Source organism: Cynocephalus volans, chromosome 7 (genome assembly GCF_027409185.1).
Source record: "Cynocephalus volans isolate mCynVol1 chromosome 7, mCynVol1.pri, whole genome shotgun sequence".
NCBI classification, from domain to species: domain Eukaryota; kingdom Metazoa; phylum Chordata; class Mammalia; order Dermoptera; family Cynocephalidae; genus Cynocephalus; species Cynocephalus volans.
The window spans coordinates 93,450,903-93,477,592 of NC_084466.1; the positions used below are offsets into that span (position 1 = coordinate 93,450,903).

At 39.8% G+C, this 26,690-nt stretch overlaps 1 protein-coding gene across 4 annotated transcripts in view; it reads right to left on the reverse strand.

The window, feature by feature from the left end:
- The window catches only part of LRMDA (leucine rich melanocyte differentiation associated), a 1,115,169-nt gene that overhangs the window by 199,838 nt on the left and 888,641 nt on the right, over positions 1–26,690 (reverse strand). For 3 of the 4 annotated variants that reach the window (XM_063103067.1, XM_063103065.1, XM_063103068.1), the window contains one exon: positions 12,430–12,514. In XM_063103067.1, coding sequence (XP_062959137.1) covers positions 12,430–12,514 — 85 coding nt within the window. Of the gene's footprint in view, positions 1–12,429; positions 12,515–26,690 lie in introns of those variants that run through there. The other variant, XM_063103066.1, reaches the window with a different exon arrangement.

Below are 26,690 nucleotides of genomic sequence, written 5' to 3' on the forward strand. Positions count from 1 at the left end.
TACTTCAGGGCCTTGCACTTGCTCCCTCCTCTGCCTGGACAACCCTTGTCTCAGATATTCTCAGGGTTCATCTCTCACCTCCTCCAGCTCATTACTCCAGCACCACCTTCTCAGTGGTGCCTTCTCTGGGTATCAAATCCCAGTTTACGAATGCATACTCCCTCGTGGCCTTTGCTTGCTTTTGTCTTCACCTTATCTCTTATCTCTAATATACTATAAGGTGCTTTCATTTTTATATTAGTTACTGGTCCTCTCTCTCACCAGAATGTACATTCCTCAAAGGTGGAAGTGATTGTCTGCTTTATGCTTTGCTCTATCCCTAATGTTCTCAACTGGGCTTGACACACAGCACATGCTCAGTCAATATCTCTTGAATACATTGATAAACGTCTAGGGATTTGGAAGGAGAAAAGGAGGCTGTGGAATCATGCTCTCTCAGTTCCCCTTGTGCTTTAGAATTGCCCAGATATGCCAGCATTCACTACCCTACGTAACCTGTTCTCCAAGGAACCTTGATTTTTTGATATAAACGTTGTAGGAAGTAAAAGTTCCACAGAGATTCCAAGGGAGCAGATAAAGAAAGGAAGAAATTAGGCATAAGAAGGAAACCTCTCTTGAGAAAAGAAAATTTGTGGAGGAGGATGGTGTTATGGGTTTCTTTAACCAAAAACAAAAAAAGGGACTGCATCTTATCCAATCAAGGACTCTCCTTGATTTGGGAGAAACTGATGAGGTATAGGAAGATAAATAAAGGAATAAAGAACTAATCCACAAGGGAGGAGACTGTTTTATTGCTCTCTCACACAGATGTCTGTCCTGACAACACAGGATATTTTCTTCTTCGGGGGAGGGTGGGAATAGAGCTGGGGGAGCAGCAATTTAATTGGGACCTCCGGGCAGTCTGAGTTGGGGAATCAGCACTGCATTATTTCCCGCTCCCCTCCCCACCGCCGCCCCCTCTTGTCCTTTAGTTGAGAAACATTTGCCCTGGAACAGTACACAGAGTTTGCATTAGCGTCCCTGAGGACAGAACTTTGACCCCACAGACTAAGGAAGCTACAAATGGAAAATTCCAAGTTGCCAGCACTCTTTTATTTTCATGCTAATGCTTCTGCAGAGAGTATTTAAGGAAACAGATGCACAAGAATAATAAAGAGCTGAGGACTAAGAACTCCTCTGGCAACTCTGGACCTTGTTCTAGCATTGTCTTATATCTAGCAGTGCTTGCAGAAGTCCAAAGGGGTCAAGGTGAAACCCTGGTTTCATTTTATGAAAAAGCTGAACTAGCAATGACATAGAGAACCCTAGATCAAATCCAGTGAGGATTTAAAAGTTGTATAAATTTCATTTCACTTCCTACAGGCTACTTCAAAGACACATGAACATATCCTTCAGTGAAAGGCCTTGGGGGATGGTAATTTCCCAATCTCCCTCACTGATCCACATCTGAGTCCAACAAGACTCATCCTTTCCTCAGATCTAACCTAAATGATGCTCACTATATTTTCAGCCCCGGGGCTACTTCCCTTGTATTCTGTGCAATAAGAAAAACCTCTCATTATGTCCTTACAATAACCTCATCCTGGGTATAAATCCTCGCGTGGGAGAAATATCAGAGCACCACACTCTGCAAATCCAGACCATTTCAACATTCTCTTAATGTGCAAACAAAACTTATATTTTACTTCATCCTAGACGTGTCTTGCAGAAGCTAATCTTCCGTAGCTAATCAGAAATGTAGAATAATCATATCTCTCGCTTTAAGGTTATCTGCCCCCTACTCCCACCTAGGTTATGGCCAGAAATTAGACAAGAACTCTACTTAGTTTCTCCCCAAGTTCTCTTTCACACTCTGAAACCACCCAGGGAAAGTTCCTTTCAAGTCAGTTCTCACCTTTATCCAAGGCTACCTCCAAATGCTTCTATTTCCACTGATCTCTCCCTTTACTGCACTCTTGCACCTAGCCTGGCCTCTGCTTTCGATGTGTCTCCAGTTAGACTGCAGGATTCCTGAAGGCAGAGCCCACAGCTTCTCCTGCATCCCCTACATGCCCTGGTGCACAGTTCCACATAGTAGGAGCTCTCATGAAAACCTCTATCGACCGACTGATTGAAGAAACAGAAACAGGTCCCTGCAGTGACCTGAAGCATATGGAATTCTGAGTAAGGGAAATGAAAAGCCCAAAAAGCCCAATACCACACCCTTCATAAAGAACACACATCCCAACAAATCCAAGGTTATTGGAAAAGTAACAGCCCTCTCCCCTAACCAGCCTCAACCAAAAAATTTCATTATAATGGATAAAGAAGCAGAGCAGTAAATATTAATGGTTGGAAGGGGGGAATTGCAGGACAGCAGGCTGCACCGAGCAGGTGTTCACCTCACTCAATTCCAACCTTTTGCAGCCAACAACGTCATCATCTGGCCGTCTTGAGCTCACCGACAGGCCATTTTTCATGATTTTACCATTTCTGGCCAAATGCGAACTTTTTAATTAAATGTACCATACGATTCCAGATGTTTGTTTATTTGTTCCAAAAAAGGTTGTAAAATCACTACATGAGGAAAAACCTGGGGCAGGGGTAAAGTTTTCTGCAAGAGACAGGGAAACAAAATGAGTCGGAAGAAGTAGGGCTGGGAATTTAATAGTGGGCAAAGCTCTCAGCAGAATAATCTATACCAAAAGCACTGGCTTCAAACAGCTCTCCTTCCAGAAGCCCGAGATTCAGGAATAACACACACTGGACACTTTATTGGTTTTTAAAAGAATGTAGCTCATCTTTAAGCCAAAGACCAGAATGAGAACAAATTTTTGTGGCTGCTTTGCCTGCTTTTTATATGTTATTTCTTTTTGCCATGAGCTCCACTACATTAACCCTACCAGTCTTCCATTTAACAGGCTACATGAGAGCTTATGGTAGGGAGAATCCTGCAATGGGAGGAACCAAGAGAGGGGGAACAATCAGAGACCACAGCTTTCTACACACCATGCTGGCGCCATCACAGCTTTCTGGTTCTGCTTCTCTCTGTCCCAGAGTACAGTCAGTCATTCAGTCTATTGTGTTTGCTACAGAATGTTTCTCACATTCCTTCCCTTATTCTCTGTGCCCCCAGCCAGCCGGCCAGCTATTCCAGGCCTTGATTATCGAAGGCTGCATTATTTCAGCATTATCCTAACCAATGCTGGGCTCTATGTTTTGGTTTCAAAAGTCAACATCAGAAATATTCTGAATAATATGGGAAGGAAAAACATTGACTGTCCATTTTCTCTGATGCCTGAGCCCTGGTGACCAAAACCACCTGCAACCTCAAACAACAACTCCACGGTGGCCATAAGGTCCCCTTTACATCACCCCCTCTCCTGCTCCACTGGCAGTATCCTGCCCCAGCTGTCTTCCCCATCTGTTACAAAGTTGTTTCCTAAATTACCGTTGCTAGAAACCTGCTCTTTGGAGGCATCACCGTCTACAGACACATAGCCTGGTGTCAGGAAATCTAAAGCTTCTAAAGCTAGAACAAACTCCCTTCAATCCCATCCCACAAAGGTCTCTTTTCTTTCCAGTTCCCTCTGCACAGAACTTGTAGGTTAATAATCCTATAGCATAGTTTTAAATCAAATATAGACCCTTATGCCTGTTCAAGGCCTGCCATAGTATGGACCCACCCTCCCTAAGGAACCTTGTTTCTGACTCTCCAAAGCTGGTTCCCTTTCTCTTTTCAGTTCTACTCTTCCCCTCGTGCTTCTCCTTTACCCATTTCCACGTTTTAGGATGTCCTTCTTTTGCCCTCCACTTACACAGGTCCTGTACGTTCTTCAAAGCCCAAAGCCAACACCCTCCAGGCAGCCATGCCTGACTATGCTAGCCTTCACTAATTCCCTTTTTCAAAAAATATTTACATAAGCATGCAATGCAATTCTTAATTATATAATACATAATAACTTGTTTGGTTGGTATTACTTCATTTTGGGGATCCCCTCAATCAAATCATAAATTCCTGGATGACAGAAATGATACTCTCTATTTCTGAACTCTCCAGAAATCCTAACACATACTTTGAACGTGCTAAATAAAGACATGCTAAGAGAAATCCTTGAATGACTGTGCTCATAGCAATCCTTGTCACTTCAGGAGTTACATTTGACCATGTCTCAGTTTTTCTCTTACAATAAAAGGGACAAAAAACAGTCCATGACTCTAAAACATTAGCACATTTAGAATCTTCTACCCTGTAAATTCTAGGCTTCCATTTTTTAAGATAAAGGAAGCATATTTTTACTACCATTTTTTAAGTTGAACTGTCTGTTGAGGGAAGGGTTATCTTTATGACCTCTCATTTTATAGAAGTAAGGTTTGTTACTGTTTGGGATGCAGGGGGGAGAGTGGAATCCATTTTCCCTTCTTGCTTTGCTTCTGGGGCAGAAGAACCAGATTCGTAGGCCTTCTGTGTCTGAGTATACCACAACGCTGCCCAAAGAACAGAAATAGCAAGCCTACAGACCACAAATGAAAAATCACCCTTGGAGAAAAAGGATAGGAAATGGACCCCTGTGGATTTCAAATGCTTGCAGCAGGTCGCTTAAAGTTGCTGGCTAAACTCCATGCCAGTCTTGGTAATAGTCTAACAGATTCATCCATCTTCAGATTCCACTTGGCTTGCTCTTCCATCACTGCCACCCTCCCCGACAGCGAGCGCACACACGAACATCTATCTATATATATGCGGAAGTTTTAATCTGCACGACCCTCCATTCCAATCCACCCAGCCTGGCTCGGTACACAGCAAAGCTATTGACCCTGCAAAGTAGCAGGGAGATGAATTTGATGACCCAGACCAGAGTTTTTAAACCATTTCAGCAAGGTCTAGAATCAAAGGAAAGCGCAATTTATTCAGCACTTAGTAAAGTCCTTTTACTTTAGAACAGAGCACACACCGAAAATAGACTCCCACTGCCACACAGATAAAATAAACCTGTCAACCACTACTGTCAAATCACCAGTCACCTCGATTAAATAAAGGAAACTTTAGCATCTTTCAACATCTGAGAATTCCACCAAGATTATAAGCCCATAAAAGCATTATGAAGGAAAGAAAATGAAAAAGCAACGGTTCTATTAAAAATGTCATAGGAAGAAATCATTTTACATAATTAGAAAATGCTAATAATAGTTGTGCACAAGGAACCAACACACTCTTTCCCCACATAGCCAGCACAAAGCAATGGCAAAAAGTCTGAAAGAGGGGAGCCCAGGCCATGCTCTTATTTGACAAGACCCCTGGATGAAATGTGCCCTTGTTGCCGAGAAGTATTTTTTCTTTTTTCTTTTTGCTAGTTTTCGATACACTTTCCATGGGGGAAAGTTGGATATATGAAACTTCAATGAATCAATGACAATTTTTTGAGATGTCATCTGATACTTAGCTCATTCAAAAGCCTAACCAAAATATTCCAGAAGCCAGAAGGCAAAAATAAATAGGCTGCCTTAGTCCAAGGGTCTGGTCTTAGGTGAGACCTACCTGGCAGAGTCATCAGAACCATGAGATCGTTTATTCCACCATTTTAAATGGTCAATGAGAACCAACTGGCAGAAAACAAAAAAGCCTCCTTGACGCAGAGAAGAACTTAGGAGAGGTGGTAGTGGTGTTGAAACAGATAATCTGGAAGATGCTGATTTATTAAGACAGCCTAAATTAATGCCCCTATTTTCACTGAGTCTTTGCTATCATTCTGTACAGCTTTTGTTTTTAATGAACAAATCTACTTAGCTTTCACATTCCCTATGGGTTGACACGGTGAGATGGTAGAAATATAAAAAACAAAAAATAGAAATGGGCTGAAAGAGGCAGATTGCCTCTGTCGGGGCTCAGAACGCTATCCTCAAATTACAGCAGCCGGGCATGCTGAGTACTTTGAACCAAACGACACTGGAAAGCCTCAGAAGCAAGGTCTCTCTGGTCTCCTCCCATTTCCCTTTCTCCCTCAAGCCAGTCATAGAAACCAAAACTCCCCTCCGCAAGGTGGGTCTTAGAAACTAGAACCCCTCTCCCCAGAGCAAGCCATAAAACCTAGAAAGGTCCCTCTCTCCCTTCTCCCTTCTTCCTTGAAGACCCTCATTTCAGAGGAATCCTGCCCCATACCTGAGAGGAAGAAATGCTACACAGAGAGCCCAAGAAGAATCTGGACAGTCAGGCATTGTTGAGTTTCCTTATCTGTTACCATTAGATCATGCTCTTTTGTCGAATCTTATTTCTACATGGCTGTCCATCCTTCATTGAACCTAAGCATAAAAACAGACAGTTTTCCTTGGGTCTTTGGGTCTTCATTTGTGAAGTCTCCCATGTCACATAAAACTTTGATTAAATAAATTTCTTATGCTTATCTCTTATTAACCTGTCTTTTGTTATAGGAGTGTCAGCTGTGACCCTGAAGATGGGTGAGAAAAGCCATCACACTTTCCATCCCTACACCTCCAAATCCTATAAGCCCAAAAAGAATTGTGATGAAGAGTTTAGACATCAAGCAGCCCCCTTTTGAGCTCCCCTGAATGCATTCTGCCTGTTGGCGTGCAGTTTTTCTGGCCAACATCATGCCATTCCAAATGCCTTTATCTACTTTGCTGCTTCCTCACACGCAGCCATTGAATTCTTCTATTCATTTCACTTTGGGCTGACTTAATGAGTTGAAGACAAACACTCTATATTTATGGCTTCTGTGAAGATGTATTTTATGATATTCCAGGCTAAAAGTGCTTTAAAAAATAAAGATAAAAAATACCCACAGTTTTTCTTTGTGCCTTTTTCTTCTTTTTTTGGATGGCACACATTGAGCTGCTCCATGGAGATATACTGAAAAATCAATTGCTATGCATAAAATGCAACTCACATTAAGGAAACTGCAAACGATAACTAATTATGATAAGGTGCTATGTAAATTACTCTGTGACAGTACCAGCAATCAATTTCAAACACAAATAGACCAAGCCCCTGGCTGGAGAAGATGAGCACCTAACAATGGTGTCAATAAAAATAATGGCAAGCTTGCCAGAGATTGCCAAAGTAGGAGAGTTATCATGTCCAGACAAGTTTTCACAGCAGATTTTCTCTCCGTTTTTAGCCTTCTTTCTTTTATACATTTAAAGTCCAATGAATATGGCAAGGTAACTACAGCACATCTTCAAGACCGTATAAACATAAAGCATCAGGAAAAAAATAATTCAGGGATGTTTACTGGGTTTGCAATTACTTTGCATAATGTGTATGTGCAGTGCTCTGGCTAATGTCAGAATCCTGCCGACTACGCCAATTGTCAAGCTAGGGCTGGGTCTGGAGCTCACAGACCCCTCAAGCCCATTGTCCAGACTGAGTCACAAACCCTTCACATGCCAGGCTGGGTCAACAGACCCCTCACATGCCAGGCTGGTTCCCCAGACCCCTCACACACAGGTCTATGAGCTATGTAACTGGCCAAAAGATCCTTGGATCCATAGGTCTGAGAGCATGGCCACATGCAGTGGATGCCCAAGGCAGTAGACACCAGCCAAATCGTGGCACCACGCATGTGCACTAACTCCACCCACACACAACTTATTTACAAAAAATGTGCCACACCACCCCCAACCAGACCTAAGGCGTGAGGGGGCCTGATTAAATTATTCTATTTTCCCAAGAGTATGCAAACAAATGAGAATGGGATCCTCAATGCAATAGCTGTTGGCAAGATAGGATTATGGTAGGTGGGCCAGATTGTCTGTTTTGATACTACCACCACCTCTTCTAAGACCTCTCTGCAGCTCAGATGAGGAGATGGAAACTACATTTCCCAGAATCCTCTTCAGTGAATCAGTCTAGGTTAGAGTGTGCTAGAGAGGCACTGCAGTATGATTTGGAAATCCAGCAAGAAGGAAGGGCAGGACAATGCATGGACAGTTGTAATGTTTGAAGTAGTTTCCAAGTGAACTGAAGAATCACTTACACAGGTGCTGCAGATTGAGAAAGTCAGTAGGAGATTCCCTGGTGTTCCTGAGATCTGCAGAAACTTCCAGCAATCTCTTAAGAATCACCAGCCTCAGTGCTGGGGCTGAGACTTGGTGGGGGGTGGCTTCCCAGACCCAAGGACTATTAGCCCCTCATTGATCATGTAAGCCACTTCTAATTCCTTACATTAAAACCATTCATCGTTTGAATACATAGTGTATCTTTATTTTTCTGGTCTGAATCCAGACTGATATGAAGCATTTTCCCCTTACATTTTCCAAATGTTCTCTGCTCCTGATTTTATTGTTCTGTAATTTAAAATAGAGTGGTGGGGAGGGGAGTCACACAGGCAATGCTTTTGACAGAAGTAGGTGAGGATGCTGTACCTCGTGGCAGCCTCAGCACAGGCTTTGGAAATTCGCTGCTGCCAGTGGACATTTCCAGGCTGTGCCTCTCCCTGCGTTTTTTCTCCTCTTGCCTCCAGCACAAGGCCATGGCTAGCCCTACCTGCACTTGCTTCATAAGTCCTGCGTGAAGGATAAATGACAGCGGTGACCAGGGAATCAGGGCACAGAGCTTTGATTTTTTACCTTGCCTCTGTTGCTGAGTGGCTCAATCAGCCCCAGCAGTTCTTGGGGTCTTCCTCTGCTCAGTGGGAATAATAATATTCACCCTCCCCACCTTACACAGTTGTCTTGAGCATAATATGGTCTATGCTCTAAATAGAAATGTTTTCCTCGAAAGGCACATGGTCTGTATGAGCGTGACTTCTACTTCAAACAACTCCCAGATAGAGTGTCAATACCTGGCATGCTGGGGTACATTCTGTCCACATAACATATCTAAAGAGACATTTCTCCAACAAATATGTCAATGTTCCTCATAACATGGACACCCACTGAGGATACAATATGTAGATTGCCACTAGGTAACAGCTGAGATCACTGACACAGCCCCCGTCCCCTATAATCCAAAGAGATGCTCAAACCTCCGGCAGCTTTCTCAGACAGACTTCAGATGGGCCATTCTTAACCCATGTGTATACCACAACCTATATCTTATTACTGAGAGTTCAGACCCTTTTTTGAGAGTTTCTCTTCTAGAAAAATAATTCCATCAGTTGCTTTAATTCATCTTATTCCCTTCCCTACCATCAAAACATCAAACTTTGAAAACTACATTAAAATAATCATCTACTTGGAAGTCAGGTTTTGTGGCTGAATGCTCTCTGATAATAAATAAGTAGATATGGCTCCCATCCATGATGCCTGGGGTTTCTGGGGTCTGAGGTCCACGAGTCCTTTAGTGTACTCACCCCGAAAGGAAGATGGATCTCCTTCCTCAGAGGCAATCAAGTTACCCTGCAAAGGTATCTAGGATACTGACTCTTTCCCTGGGTTTCTATCACTCATTCTTTACTGAACGAATATGTATTGAGCTCCGATTAAGCAGGAGGCCCTGCGCCAGGCACGGTAGATACGGTGGCAAGCAAATAGATACGATCTCCTCCACTCCTTCCAAAAGCTTATAGCCTATCTAGGAAGACAGTCCCTGCACAGGGAAAACTGACCTAATATGAATGTGCAAGGTGGCATCAGAGGAGTCCCCCTTGAGCTGTGATATTTAAGCTGATATCTGAAGAATCAGTAGGAGTCAGTGATGTGAAAGGGAATAGTTAGGCTTACCTCTGCCTCTCAAAGAGCTCTCATTTACGAGGGGTTTAAGACATCCATAACCAGGCCTCTATCATACAAAGCAGAATATGAACAATTGCACTCAGGAGGTAGAAACAAATATCATAAGTACCTCAAGAAGAGGAAAAATCAATACAGCTCAGATCAGGAAAAGTTCCATGCAGGAAACAGAAGGTATTGCACATTACTATGCCAAGGATGAATAGATTATCTTTAAGTTACAGAAGGAAAAATTGAGTTCCCTATATCCTGATCATTATTCTGGGCCCAGACTTCCTTTGCATACAGCCCTTAGAACATGAATCTTGGGCCTATCACTTTCGACATTGGAAGTTGCATAAAAAGACAGGTAAAGGGAAAATAGCATGTATAGAAAAACAGCAATTTGCGCACGAACTGCCCACCAGTTTTTGTAGTTGTTGGTGCGGAATGAAAAGAGATTGGGAACTGGATGAATCAAAAATTGTTTGCAAATAGAACTTCCAGTTAGGACTTTACAGATCAAGTTTCAGACATCATAGAGGATGTCACTTGGGAAAAAAACTGATGCAATTTGCTTTCACAGTGTGAAAGGCCCTTTCTGCATAAATGTTTGCAAGCTGTTTCCATGAAGGTATTAACAAATGGCACCCAAATAGTTTGGTGATTTGTATGATCAGAAATTTGGAATAATTTCCTTAACTTAAATATAAAAAAACAAGGTGGCATTAAGTGGTTTCATTTTGGGTGCCGAATAATAATGGTTTTCCCCATTTGTTGGTGTATGATTCATGCCAAGCTGAAATATACTAGTCTCACTCTTTCCCTACACAGATCAGTCAAACAATAGTCCAGCCTTAATGAACTTCTTTGGCTCTGTCTATACTGGTCTCCTCATGACCGCAGGCCCAAAGAACATTGTTTCATGACACAGACTTTCTTTTTTCAACACTCAAGTCCTTGGCACTCATCAGGCAACCAGTGTTTAAATGTGTAGGGATATTCCTCAGTAAAACTGAGATGTCTTTCGTTGGCTCCCTTTAAATACCATTTTTAAGTTTTTCCTGTTACCTTTGGGCTCTGATGTCATCCAAGGGCACCTACTTGAACTCTACCTTAGGCATTTTTCCATATCCCAAATATTACTCAAAATGCCTTCAAAACTTGTTGTCTTATATTCCATTTCTTCCAGGCTTCAATTTCTTATATTACTGTTAAAATGATAGATGATATTTTCCTATTCTTGTTAATTATCACTTATGTGATCATATTCTCTCATTGTGAAATCTCAATTTCATGGCCAGATAAAATTTACAAGTGGGCTTGAAGTCTCTGATACTTCAGTTCAATGCAAGTTACTCAACGGGCTATAGAGTTAAATTACCCTTATTCGAATACAAGAAACCAATAAATAAATCCATGAGGATATGATGCTAATCTAAGGTTTGATTTGCTACTGCTTCTAGAAGGAGCATTATTTCCTAAGGGAATTCCCAAAAAACACTCTCTAAAGACCTTTGTAAGGAAATGCAGTCATAGAGATCTGTTCATGCCCCTCAAAATATAGCAGGTTGGCAGCTACTTACTCCACCTCACTTTGAGCAAAACTGATTTTCCTAAAATTGACACTTAAAGAAGGGAATCATAATTAAATCCCAATTAACCAAAGTATATTTAAATGTAGAAAAGTTCTAATGATGCCGAGACATCACACAGGCAACATGGTTCCAAATTGTAGGTACCAGGAATCCTGCCTTATTCTCTTGATCATTTCCTACAGAACATGTGTTCCATTTGCCCTGAACCCACATGTCATCCCAGAGGGCCATCTCCACCACCTTCTGAGCATCTCCATGGCCTTTCCTCCCTCCCACCCACCCTGCAATATAAGCAGGATGATCAGGCTGGAATTGTCCTTATTCAGTGTCCCCTACATGTATGACAGGAATTTCCTGCTTGGGGAAACAATGTTTCAAGTGCATGACCCCCTCAGTCTAAGCCTATTCCTACCTGACCTTGTGAGACAGATTCACAATTAGATAGACTGCTGAAGTCATAACCAGGATAAGTCGGAGAGAACAAGTGACACAGTGTGGCCTCTTTTTGCCCTTACCAACACCGACTAAGGCCATTAGATACGAGTTGTACATGGCCCAATAAGCCAGCTTGAGGATAAGGCATTTTCAAATGATATTCCACATCAGTATTCTGCCTACTTTTGAAACTGAAGACTCTAGAGATGGCAATGGGAATTCAAAGCTTTGGAAAAATTGGGTAAACCAAATTAATGTTTTGAAGATAAGAGAATACAGTGAAAACTGCACATGGATCTCGCCAGTGTTGCCCGGCAAATTGGAATTCCTTTTAGCTGTAATGTAGAGTTCATTCATCATGAAATTACAGATTTCAACTCTTATCCTCCCAAACAATGATACTTTTGCAAATGTTAGTGAGTTTCCCAATTTCTCTCCATCCCTACTGCTGTAGGTAATGATCTCCTTAGCAATTTTTAAGTACTATCATCTCTTTATTTAAAGAAAAAAATCATAAAATTATATGATACCATAGATTTATTTGCATCCCCAACAGACTGCCACTAAATTCTGTTTAATACGGGTTAAAATTGCTAGGTTTGACGGGTATGGTTTTCTCATCAAGGATGTAGAAAGCACTGTGTGTGTTCCTTCTAAAGTGCCGAGGAAGCAGCAATGAGCCCAGAGTTCTGCACGGTGAGTGTCCCTCCCCACAGCCGCTGAGAGAAATAACAAACTGAGTTCCAACCTCGGTGACTGGTGAGTTCCCTGGAAGCAGAAGGCAGGGGTGTGTAGTGGCACTCCTGGGAGACAGCGACATCCTCACTGGAAGCCTGGGTGAGAAGAGAGAAAAGCAAATGTCATCGTGAAGCTGCACTGGACACTAAACACCTTCATTTACCAAACATGTCTCCTTGGGGTCTGAGTTTGGAGAAAATATTATCCACCACAGGAAGGAAGAGTTGTCTTTGCTGAGACAATATTCGGGTGCCTATAGGGTAAGAGTCAAGGTTTTCAGGAGCCTCAGTACAGGTGAATCAGCTCTGAGACAATGGGACAGTTTGTTGATTGTGCTGAGCTGAAAGCAGAGGGAGGAGGAGAAAGTGAGGCTGAAGGCAGGAAATGGGGTAGCTGAGGCCTTCATCCCAGGCCTTCTCCCAGTAACCACTACTATGGACACCAGTGAAGAGGCTAAGCTTTGCCTTCAGGCTGATGGGGAAAAACAGGCCCAGTGGCATGGAGGCAGAGAGAAGCCAAAGACGGAAGACTCGGCAGCATGAGGTCAACACAGAGGATACCAGTCGTTGCGGGACATGCAGTTGGGGTTCTGGGTAAGTTTAACAGTGGCACCAAGAAACCCATCTGAAATTTGCATTTTGGATATAGTAGTTAGTTATTAAAAAAAACTTTGTCGTTCCAAAGCCTAAAAGAAAATGACGTGAAATGTATCTAGGCTGATGCTTCTCCACTGTACACAAACAGCTCTTTAACTGTATTTATGACCTAGGCACTTTCACGCTCGCTCGCTTGCTCTCTCTCTCTCTCTCTGTCTCTCTATTTCCCCTCACCCTTGTGGGTTAAAGTAGGAAGAAAGTACCACTGTGGGGTCAGATGTCACTCAGAACCGATGACCATTATGCCACATTCAGAGTATGGTTGCTTGTTGTAAGAAGCATCACTATTGCAACTCTAATATTAAATTAAATCAAATGCAACTTTTTTTTTAATATCCAAAAAAGAACATCTGCTATGATCAAAATCCTAAGCTTACAACCTTTCCAAGCTTCATAAAAAAGTAAATTTCATTAATGCTACATTTTTCTTTCTGGAATAGGAAATACATTCTATGGGATATATTTGCCCTGCTAGAAGCAGGCCTTTTCTCCAAAGAGATTACCTACATTATGGGAATCAAAACTAAGCAGAAGATTAGACCTACTTGCTAGAAAAACCTTTTAAAGTCTGTTTCTGACATTTGAGATATTTGATTAAGCAGCTTTCAGTGGAGACTTATGGAAAGAGTTCTGAACGGAGCAAAATCAGAAGCTCTGTCCCTAGGTAGAAACAGATTTCAGGAAGCATTTCTTCACTCCAGCCCCAAGGCAAATATATGGTATTTAAAGCTTGATCCCTGGCTATTGGGTCCAGAAAAATAAAAGCTCAGTCACCAAGAAAAATGTTTAAAAAGGAAATAAGACTTGTTAGACACTACATCATTAGACATTTAGGATGTTGTAAGAATGTGAAGGAGTCAGAAATTAGATAAAAATTTAAATACTATAGTCACCACATGTCTCTGTGTTTGGCATTCAAGATCTCCTGTGATTTCTACATGATAAAGGAGACACAATCACAGTGTCCTAAGCATGGCATCTACTCAATGCTTGAGGCAGGACATATGGGGCAGGGGACCTGGGTGTCCCTACACAGATCTACCATACTTCCTCCGTAAGAGTCCACAGCTTTTCTCTTCATCAATGTTTCCACCTCATCGCAAAAAAACCCTAAAATCCAATATGAGTTTTAGGTTGCCATACTGTGATAGTTCTTTTATACTTTTAATCTCGATTTGGGCTGCTGACAATTTGATCACAGCTTTTCCTAAAATTACTGGAAGAAACGCTACCTTTCAGCAAATACTTCTGACTGTGTGAAACAGTAGAGTAAAAGAGCTATTTAGTTTTATTTCCAGTTGTAGACAGAGCAAAAATAGTGTGGCGGGAGTTGTTTTGCAGTCATCGTTCTATGCCCTGCATTTAATTACTTTTCTATTCAGTGTCCACTTATAAACTCAAGTCATGGACAAGAATCCAGGAAAAGAACAATTTTGCAAACTATGCCTTTTGGTGGGACTTCCATGCTGGATGTCTAGGAAAACTACTACAAATCAGGATCCCAACTACCAGTTCTTTGACTTGACTTTTTCCAAAACGAAGGCCATAAGATCTTTTCAATAGTGATGTTCACACTTGGTCTCTGACCCTTATTCTTAGAAGCACAATTTAGAAAAACACAATTATCATATGAAAGAGCAGACAAGAATATGTCTTAACTTTGCACATTATCTGCCAAAGAATAAAGAACTCACTCACCCCAAAACTGAAGCAATATACCTCTCATATATTCAGTATGAGATAACAGAAATATAAGTAGAAAATTTTAAATAATGTTTCATTTTACCTGGATTAAGAAGACATGCCTAAAATGAAATGGGGAAGTTTGGATAAATCAATTTTCAGGACCATAAAGACTCTCAAATCTTTGAATCCTTGCCAAATTTCCTAACTGCTGATGGCAAGGAATTACACTTTTACATTTTACTTTTTAAATTCTCCCATTAGAGGATACTTGCAACATCTATAATAAAATATTAGTATATAGGATACATAAAGTATGCCCCTAAATCAACAAAAAATATAATTAAAAAAATAAACAAAGGAAGTGTCAGTAAATTCAAAGAGAAAACCTGATTTGTCAATAAACAGAAGACAAGTTGGTCAAATTTACTGGTACTAAGAGCAATGCAAATTAAAACAAAATGTGATTTTTCCACTTATCATATTGGCAAATGTTTAAGTCTCACAATAACAAGTGCTAGCCAGGATAAACGATAATGAAACTGTCACCTTCTCATTCCTTACCAGTGGGAATGTTCATAGGTTCAATGACTTTGGAGAGTAATTTAGCAATAGCTAATAAAATTAAAAATTGGCACAGCAATTTCAATTAAAATATATACACTATGGAAATTTTCACACAGGCCTGCAAGTTGAGACATAAAACAATGTTTATTGCAGCATCATTTACAACAGAATAAATTGGAAATAACCCAAATGGCTGTCAATGAGGAAATGGATAAAATGTTGCATATTCATATGACAAAATAATATTTAGCATTTAAGAGCAATGAACCTGATTTATATTTTTCAATCTGAATAGGTCTAAAACTTTAACACCAAGTGAAACTGCAAGTTGCAAAATGATAAATGTAGTATAATATTATTTATGTAAATATGTAGTTCTTTGATAGCATGTGTGTCTGAAAACATATAAAATTGTAAAAGATATACACTAAATTCATGAAAATGGTTGCATCCACCAGCAGGCTGGATAAGAGGACTGGGGAAACCGGATGTGGTGAGGGGGAGCTTCAACTCTGTGTATGATGGTTATTTCTCTCATTTGAAGAACAGACAAATATGTGAACATATTAGCAATTACAAATTTGAATGCTAGCTACATGTGTTCATTATTTTTCTTAACTTTTCAACACTTTAAAAAATTCTCAAAATTAAAACAAAAATTGAGAAAAACAGACTCCTGTTTCTTCTCTGATCCATGCAGTCATATATTGATACAAACCCATGATGAGAGGAAATTACTTTCAACAATTCTCTAGTACTTATACGACCTGGATTAATGCCATTTCTGGCTGGCTTTTTGTAATGAAATATCCCATTTATGTTTCTTCTAAAACTACTGAGTGCGACCTACCTGTAGAACGAAAAAAGCCAATAACAGTAAATATGTATCCCCTTCATGCCAAGGCTTGAAACACTCATTCCAGCCTGTACATCCTTCTGCGGAAAATTTGTCAACACATACTGAAGGTTTATTGATTCTTCTCCTACTCACAATTGAAGAGTTGCTAATAATTTTTTTAAATTCATATCAATAATGGTAATAGTCACTAATACACTGCACTCTGCAATGTCCATAATGCAGGAAGGAAGGTAGAACTTTGCCAACCTCGTTGGAAAAGATTCAATGAAAGTACAGTGCACTCTACGAGGGTCTTGCAAAGTGAGAATTTCACTCAGCAATTACAGAAAACAAATGTCTTCATATAAATGTGTAAAATTCAAGCCCCTTCTCAACAGGTGCATTTAATGAAAACTGCAACCCAGTGGACATTTGGGAACATCATGGATGCACTGAAGGAAGATGATACAGACCGTGGGAGGAGAGGGTTGGCAGACTTCGAAACAAGAAGGGGGCAGCTACAAAGTTTTTAATAGCCATAAATCTCACACTATTTGTCACAAAATACCATCTATGACCACAGCTCCACAACTCATTCCCCATCACTCAGCTCAAGTGGAGTGCCCTGGCCTGCTCACTCACCCTTAAATCACACACCACATAAAGTGATCCCAGGCCGGGGAAATTTGTCAGCCTCTGTCAAGTAAAAGCAATCTTCACTTCTCATCACAATTCATTCCCTGAAACCATGGTACAAAGCTGACTCTTCTAAAAACATTTATTTTCTCTCATAAGAAAACGCATCACTCATTTAGTTACTAAGTACTTGATAAGCACCTACTATACGCCAGGCCCTATGCTGAGAATACCAAGAAAGGGCCGACCCCGTGGCGCACTCGGGAGAGTGCTGCACTGGGAGTGCAGCGACGCTCCCGCCGCGGGTTCGGATCCTATATAGGAATGGCCGGTGCACTCACTGGCTGAGTGCCGGTCACGAAAAAGACAAAAAAAAAAAAAAAGAGAGAGAATACCAAGAAAAATAAAATGAAGACTTTGGTTGCATTCCCGACTCATCAGAAAAAATCATACCGTGATTAATACTGGCTATGAAGAGTTACCAACTCATAGCATGACCCCCAGACTCTATACTGTCACAGAACGGTGTCCCTGACCTGTATTATGACATATGAATACCTGTGACAGTAATTATGTCCTTGTTTCTCATTCATAGTAATGGAGAGCTTTTGAGATTAACTATATCAACTTTCTGAAATTAACTATACTATTAATTCCTTGTATCCAACATACTGCCAGAAATATAGGAGGAAGTCAATGCATGATGATTGAATGAATAAAACATTTTAAAGTCAAAGATAAAAGTATATACCATGATTGTAATTTAACACAAAAGCGTGAGCCAAGTTGCCAGAATCAGAGGATAAAGACTGAGGTGTGAAAGGGGAAGGGGGGTTAGCAAGAAGTTGGTTAAGGGTCACAAAGAATTGTTACATTTTGTAAAGATGAATGTACTAATTATCCCGATTTGATCATCACATATTGTACACAGGTATTGAAATACAATTCTGTACCCCCAAAATATGTATAAACAATTATGTTTCAATTAAAAAAAAATGAGAGATAAAACAAAGTTACAGAAACTAAAGAACCAGCCTGAGGGCTCTGCTCACAGGTGAAGGCACCATGCTTTTCATTGTGAAATAAGACAGAAAGTGTCAGTGACAGAAGGATTGAGTAGGGAATGACAGACAGCTTTGGGAGCAGGAATAACCACATCTTGTCCAGAGCCAGAAGACAAGAAATTGAGAGAAAACAGAACAAAACAAAAGGCAAGGTAGGAATGAGAGTGAGTCCACAACCAAGAGACCAAGAAAGATCCCAACATGGGCAGAGGTCAGAGTCTGGGCAAAAGCTGGGCATTCAGCTAAGTGAAGGAGGTGATGGGAAATTCAGGTCAGAAGTAGGTCAGAGAAGAGGCAGGTTGGGAGGGGAGGATTATGCCAAAGGCATAAAGAAAGCCCTTTGAAGGCAATAGCCTAGAGCTTTCCATTTGTTTCTATCTGATATAAAGGGGCACAGTTCTGCCAGTGCCTAAAATGGCATCTGGCCCTGAGTAGCAGTCCACTAATACTACTTAAGGGAGAGAGGGAGAGAGGGAGGGATAGAAGGAAAGAAGGTAAAAAGGGAGAGAGGGAGGAAGGAAAAGAACCAGGAAAGGAAAAAAGGGCTGTGGCTTGGGCATTTTGTGAGCTATTATGAGGGGACTTCAAGAAAAATAGAATTGGTGGAAAAAATAGTTTGTGGAAAAATAGAATTCAAATAAATACAAATCTTTCCATAAACTTTTTAAAAGTATGTTCATACATAAACATTTAAGTCATAGAATGTAACAGTTGTAAAAGACCTTACAAATCATCCAGAGCAGTGGTTTTCAAAATATTTTTAGTAGGCACTTATATAAGAAAAAAGTAAAAATAATCTAAATATTGGACATTATGGAAATAATCATAATTTCTTATAATAACCAAGTGAAAATGTAAGTATAGAGGAAAAATATGCAAAGATGTTTATAACATAATATTAAATAAATGAAATAAATATTAAAATAGTACATATGCTATGATTTTTAACTATATAAAATTTGTAATAGGTAAAAGCAAAGATAAAACAATTTTTGTTATCAATGTGATTAGGGGTAATTTGACTTTTTAACTTTATTCAATAGTGTCATCGCTTCTTGCAATTTAAAATATTTAAAAATTAAAATCCTACTTATATACTATGGCTGATATGAAACAACATATCTTCCATCTCTCTAATCTTTCCCATGAGAGGGTGAGGAGACGTGGAAGAAGAAGAGCGAGAAAAAAATAGGAGTTAAGAAGGAAGGAGAAGGAGATAGGAAAGATAGGAGGCAAAGTGTGAGACAGGATATTTCTTGAATGTATACTAAATACTAATGGTTTTCCAATGTATGAGATATGTCCCTTTATTCCTCTCACTTGAAAAATGAGAAAACTGAGTCACAGAAAAGATAAGTAACATGTCCAAGTTTCTACAGTTCTAATGTCCAGATTATGATTAGAAACCAACTCAGCCTGACCTCCAAAGCCCAAGTTGATTCCCCAGCACTACACTCTGTGTGCATTGGAACTGCCAGGCTTTTATGATATTCCTCTCCTGACCATTTCTCTACTTTGCCTCGTATCACTGTCAGATGCACACTTCTCTGGTCTCTTTTTCAGAACTGCAAACTTTAAGATTTTTAGGGCCAAGTCCTAAATTGATAGTGAATGCCTTGCAGCACCTAACAAAGCACTGAGAAAAGAATGAGAAAAAATGTACAAATAGCATAGGTAATTTTAATACAGGAGAACATCTTATCTATAAACAAATAACCATCTTTATCCAAAGAAGTGTGATGGAACACAAGTTAATATTTTGCTGCTAATTAATTCTTGCTAAGGATTTAGTCTGTTTCATATCTATGTTTTAAATATAGAACATAATCAGAATATAATATCACCTCTAAGTAATACATGCGTATGTGTATATGCATGTGTGTGTGTGTGTGTCACAGCTCTTGAACACTAATTATATGCAGGCATTTTATACACATTGTTTTATTTAACCCTCAACATCCTTATGATGCAAATAATATTATTATAGCCATTTTATAAATAAGGCAATCGAGATTTACAGAGAGGTTTTACAACTGGTCCAAGAACACCCAGCAAGTATGTTGATAACTTGGAATTCTGAAGAACATGGCTCAATTCTGAAGCATAAATCCCAACCATTCTATAATGAACTTAATGCTCAAAAGTACCTGGTTAAAAAAACTGTCCTGAGTTTATTTAGCACACGTATGAAGACAGGTAAGATATTTGTAGTGAGATGCGATTTAATTCAGTTAATATGCAACATGTTTTGTGGCCTGGTATATAAATAAAACTGTCAGCTTATTTATTAATAAATTACTTATGCTATTACTACATTTTTTTTCATTTGATCATATTTTCTTGATGCTTTGTTAGGCGCTGCAAGGCATATACACATACACATACACACATATTACTTGGAGGTTATATTTTAGCTACGTAATGCAGACATGGGAGTGCTTCAGATCTCTTTGGTTTTGGGGTTCCTATAACCAGTTGTGTGCTAGAGTTAACCTGTACCTGTTCAGAAGAACCAATGGTTAAGTTTTCAGGAGTTTTATGAGTCAATTGTTAAACACAGATATTATTTTAAATTAAAGTATGTACACTTAAAATTGAATAAATTATCTTAAAAGCAAAGGTTTTATGTACGTATGTATGTAATCACTTCCTAATTATTTCACAAAATTTTACCGTTATTTATGCTCTTGAATTTATTTGAGTCTACTGCATCTATATGAAGGAAATATGATATAATGATATAATTACTTTACATCTCTTCCCAACTCTTCAGTGATGTCACTCTGGTAGCTTGATATTAGACATGGTGGGAGTATTTGCAGCAGAAACTGGCAAATGCTACAAGGTAGGGCTTGAGTTATTGGTTTGTTGATTTCCTAAGGTTAAGACAGTGATGGAGAAAATATTAATGATGCTGATTAAACTTAAAAGGTGTTCTATCTTTAGCCATTACATTGTAAACAGTACAAAAAATTGAGAAAATATTCTTCCAATATTCAAAACCATTATCTGATTCAGTAAAGCAGTTGCTCGTGTCATTGATAAATGAGTGAAGTTCTGACATGCTCATTAAGGTAAAAGAAAATATCAACCAGCATTCCTGTTAGAGCTACACTTGCTTGTCAATTGCAACCATAGATACAGATACAAGATACAAGAGTGCGGCCAAAATCATTAAAAGAATCTGTGAGAATCAAACGGTTGTATGGAATTTTTAATAAAGAGTAATATACATTTAATTTTTATTTCTAAATTTTGTTCTATAATCCTTTATGTAAGTAGAAATTACAGTAAATTAATGTACATAAACACACATATGTGTACATTTTCCCCCATAGATCTGGTTATTATACCATTTACCAACACACCATTACATATAACCCTTATCAAGTAACATGGAAAGTATGTTTGGAGCTATGGAGAAAAGGGATATTTTATGGTGTAGGAATGGAAAGAATAGTAAGAAAAAACTAACTAAGCCTCAAGGATTCTGTCCTTGACTTACCCACAACTTCTACATCCTTCTTTTCTCTGCTCTGATTCCTACTGACCAAGATTTAGAGCCAGGCTCCATCTGGCTGCATGACCTTAGGCAATTTACTAAAACTCCTTAAGCCACACTTTCCTTCACTGTAAAATGATAATGATAGTAATAGTCATAATGATCATGATGATGATGATAACTAAAAATAGCTAATACTTACTAGTGCTTATTTTGTGTCTAGGACTGTGTTAAACACTTTCTGTGCATTAATTGATTCAGTCTTCACAACAGTTCCGTGAAAGAGTGACAACCCATAGTTCTGTTTTACAAATGAGGAAACGAAGGCCCAGAGAAATTAGATAACTTGACCAAGCCCCCACTTAGGTTCTTGGGTGACTTGCAGGTGGCAGAGCTGGGACACAAGCCCAGGCAGTTTGCCTCTGGTGGCCACTGTCTTAACCATTCCCGTGCTGTACTGCCTCTCTTCCCAATAAAGGTAAAGATGAAAGAAAGTAAATGACAACGATCTTAGCCATTGCTTGTAAAATATTAGCTATGATTTATTTTTACATCACTCTAATTTTGTTTAACATCTTATTTCTTCAAGTAGACTTTAAGTTTCTTCAGAGGTAGGGCTAATGTTGTTGTACTTTTCCTACCCTTTGAAGTAGCCACAACAGGGACATGCACATACTTTGTTACATGAATGAACTTTGCTCTTCACCTGTCAAGGAGAAAAGTACTACTATGTTCCCTTCTGAGAACAAAAGGAGGGAGATCCCTAGCCTCATTATGCTCTGAGTTCACCCACAGATTCACTGCATTATTGAGATGGTCTAATGATCTTTAGTAAATAGCACATATGGCATTTCTCATCCGGTTTGTAGAACTATCTTACAAATAACATTATGTCGTGGTAGTCCTGGAGGCTTGATTTATTTTGGCTTACAAGAAGGAACTTGCCTCATGTGTCTCCTTTCCTCTCACAGAGTTTTTTATTCTCAAGAGCTGCAGGTCAAGTTCTGTCCTTGGAACCAAAGTCATTTTCCAAAACGAGGTGAAGCCAGCTCTGTCAAGCTAGGCCAGATCTGCTGTCAGTGCCTTTCCCAAATACATCAGGCCCTCTGCTTGTAAAAATAAATTGATACCAATGCAAGAAATTTATTAGGAGATGACAGCTGGGTTCATAATGGAAATATGGAGAAAACATCATCCTTCAAAACTGACAGTTTATCCATCATGCCTCAGATTCCTGAGATATAAGCAGACACTGTCACATACAATCCGCTGAGGACACATCTTCTTGGATTTCCTTATGACAGGAAACTCTGAAATGATCCAGGAGAAGGGAAGGACTTGAGCTGCCCTTAATGTGCTCAGCCATAAATTTTTAGCATTAGCAGAAGAAACATGTGGCCAAGGACATGAATGATGGGGGAAATTAGGAGGCCTGGAATTCTCAAAGGGCTCTTCTTTTCTCTTGGGGGTGATGAACTGGGACAGAGGTCAGAGAGGGTTACTGCACCACTGTGAGGGACATCAATACCCTGTTATGTGTGAGCAAAGCCAACAGGTGGCAGGGCACCACTGCATCCACATCAGAATGGGCTCTGCTTGAGGTTTGGGGACTCAGGTCATCTTGCCCCTCTAACTTCCCAACTGTGGCTATTTTGCTTAGCTTGTTATTTGTGTTGATAAGCTGGAGACAATTTAGGAGGTCCGTTTTAATTAGGAATAAATGCAAGAATATCTGTGAGGATCACAAGAGGCCTGATCTTTGCAGACTTAATGAGGCGACCTACCCAACTTCGTATGAAATAATTGTGTATTGTATTAAAAGCTGCTTTGGAAAATATAATCGTGGTAGTAAATTGTAATGAAATGAACATGGTATTAAAGGGGGAAAATATTCACTGCAAATTTTATGGGGCCTTAAAATATTTATGTTCTAAACTCACATTCTTTGGAGATTTGCTGAGTGTGGCTAGAGCTAGGAAACTTTTTTAATGAGATACATGCATATTTTTCAAATTTACAGAACTTTTTTAACAAAAATAGAAAGTCATAAATGTGAAATGGAAACCTAAACAAGGCAAGTGCAGCCTTAATAGCCTTGTATATTCTTAATTCACTCTTTATACTAGAAAAAATAAAAGCATAGGGAATTTCATTTAAATGTGAATAATAAAATATGCAAGGAATCTTCGTTTGATGTCAGTTTCTATATGATTAAGATACAGAGAACATCAGCAGAAATATGATAATCCAAATAAACTTGGGATCTTTTGCATTTGTTATGTGGATATGAATAGCATATCTACATTCTAGGGTTACTTAAACGCAGAGTCAAGTGCTGGGTTTTGATCCACTCCACAAAATGAATCCCTAAGAACAGCCGGGAAATAAATTACATGTTGATCAAGTCTTTATTCATAAGCACCAGTGTTTGAAAAAACACAAGTGGGCCTATAATTCTTAGACACTGAATCCTTCTTTAAATGCTCTCATTCTTTGAAAGAGGCAAATGAACTTCTAATTGTTCACATTTGTTTCAGCCAATCTTCCTGATTCCCTTTCTCAAAAAAGACCTAAAACTCTGTTGACTTCACATGTCCAAATTAAATATATCTGTGTTTTCCTTTTGCTTTCTGTATAAGTGCATGCCAGCATGACTTAACATCTTCCAGAGTTTATTTCAATATTAGTGGAAAACAAGCCATTTTTCAGTTTAATGAATAGCATCAGTGTTTGCCTTTTAACCAAAAATGTGACCTTAAAATTGATGGATCTCACCAGAAGGCACATTTTCAAATTATTTTTCTATTGGACATTATGAATATCATTTCCCAAATTATTGTGACAGCTGTGAGGGAAAGCCCGCATCACAGATACAGCAGCTTAGAAACAAAACTGAGACCTAACGAAATGGTAGTTTCATTTGTAAAAGAAAAAGGGACTGGAAAAGAGAGCGTGAACCATACGGGAGGGGAAAATTACCTCTTTTAAGGCTTATGCAACAGGAGAAAAGAGTCATGTAAAGCAGCTGAAATTCCCATACTTTTCTGTTACTATCATTTTTGTTTCCCAATCTTTCTAAATTGGGAAGGTGAAGACTGAGCATTACTGACTCAAAAACACTCCAAGAGGACATTTGATATTCCTTCCTTATTAAGGATGATGGAGTATAATTGATGTGCCTGGTGCCTGGCCAATTCCAACTTTTTGAGAATGCCTCTTAATGTGCGGACATTATTTTTGGACTACTGAATGCCAGAAAATAATGAGCTGGCATTCAGCTTTGGTGAATAAGACCCTGAATTTTCATCTAAAAGTAGTTTTGAGTTATTGCTCTAGATAAGGTATAACTGTGCAAGGGAATTTTATCCATGTTTCGCCCATGAATCATAAATGAAGAAAAAAAATTACCGTCTAAATTGCACTTAAAAGGAGTAAAGTCTTTTCATGTCATACATGATTTATCAAAATGATCTCATTTTAAGGGTACTGTGGTGTATCTTGATTAATCACATTAGGAAGCATGATGAATGTCCTCTTTAATGGTAACGCAGGATTTATTGGCAACATCCCGACTTGAACAAGAAGGGTAAGAAGTAAAATATACAATAGATAGCTAATGCAGATAGGGTGTCATTTATGCTCTGCTTTGTTTTAAAATTACACCAGGAGCCTTAGTTTCAGGAGATTCTGAAACCGCCAGGAGGTGGAAAGCAAGCAAGTTTGGCACACACCCCTGGGTGCCACCACCGAGCCCGTCTAGCCCTTCCCAAACTTCTTGCCATACAAAATCACTCTACAGGACCATAAGAAGAAGCGGGGGTATGTGTGCAATCTGGAAAAACCTCAGAAATCCCAATTAGGAAGAGGAGACACTGCCTGTCGAGATCATCGCTCCTTGCCCTTTCTGCCCTATTTTAATATCCTCTTCACATTTAGCTTTAATATCCTAAATGCCTTTTTTTTTTTTTTTTTCTTTTTTAAGCCTGCTCGAGTCTGCTCCCACTAATTTCCTCTAAGGCTGACAGATCAGAGGCTTTCCTCGAACTGTTCCTTTTAGAGCTGAGGAGCCCTCCTCGTAATCCTGCTGCTTGTCTGCAATTAATCCTTCCAGTTGCCACATTATTAACACCACCACCCACAGACAGAGGAAGCGCCGACCCACTGGACACTGCCTCCCGCCTGAAGCTTCAAAGGTGCCAATCACAGCCCGGTCAGAAAGGTGCCTGCTGTCAGCGTCGCAGGTTTCCATCCCCTCCTCCCGCCGATCAAACATTCTTCCTCAGAAGATTAATTCAGAGTCTCCGCCCATTTCCTCCCATATCCTCTTTCCCTTTTTGGTTTACCCAACGATCCATCTTTGCCTCGAAAAGGGAAGCCACGGATAATAGAAGTCCTTTCAAAACACAAGCTGGGCAAAGGCAAATTTAAATCCCAGCTGTTATCAACTTTTTTTTTTTAACCAACTTAAACATCTTAAGGCTGTGAGGATTAGGGCCTGGCCTGAAATGCCATTCTTTGATCAAAGACCCCAAGACTTACACAAACATAATCACAAGGCGATGGATGCCCCTCTGAAGGCTGAATTGATTTGTTTGCAGCACCCAAGATGGGTAAAGAAGCTGCACAGTTATTTTCCTAACTCCCAACATACGTACCCCCAGGCTAGGTGACTTAGAAATTATCTATGTTTTTCTTCCTGCGTCTTATTTGAAGCATTCACTTACAGATTCAGACACAGCTATGAGGACAGGGCATGGGGAGAAGAGAAGTGGGCACATGGGCATTTGCTGTGGCCTGATCCACTCTGGGGCAGAGAGGAGAGAAAGAAGTAGCTCCATTGTCCCCGAAGAGGGGCAAAGATGACTTCACAGAGGAAAGACCTGTGTTTACACTGACCACTCTATTGGAATCTTCTCCAGTCGCTTAGTAATGGCAGTTACCCATCTCTGTCTATTAAAGGGGTCTCAGTAGGAGGAACCAGCAGGGCCTTTCCTGGGGGCCAGTGAGCAGCTGCCAGTGGCTCCCCCACCAGGTCCCTCACCATCCAGGGTACTCCTCCAGGACCAGACGCCAGGCCTAACTCACAGGAAAACCACCCACGCTGGAAGACAAATTCTCAATACAGCTGATACTTGCCATACATATCTAGAGGGAGAGTACTGCAAAGTTGCATAATAAAAAAAAATATCTAATGTGAAGATTGAAAAATATCTAATGTGAAAATCAATATTTGAGCATAGGAAGGTATCTTTATAAAGAGAAGGTTAATCAGGTTTTTGTTCTTGAGTTTGGGGATTTTTAGGGCTTTTTTTGGGAGGGGTGTTA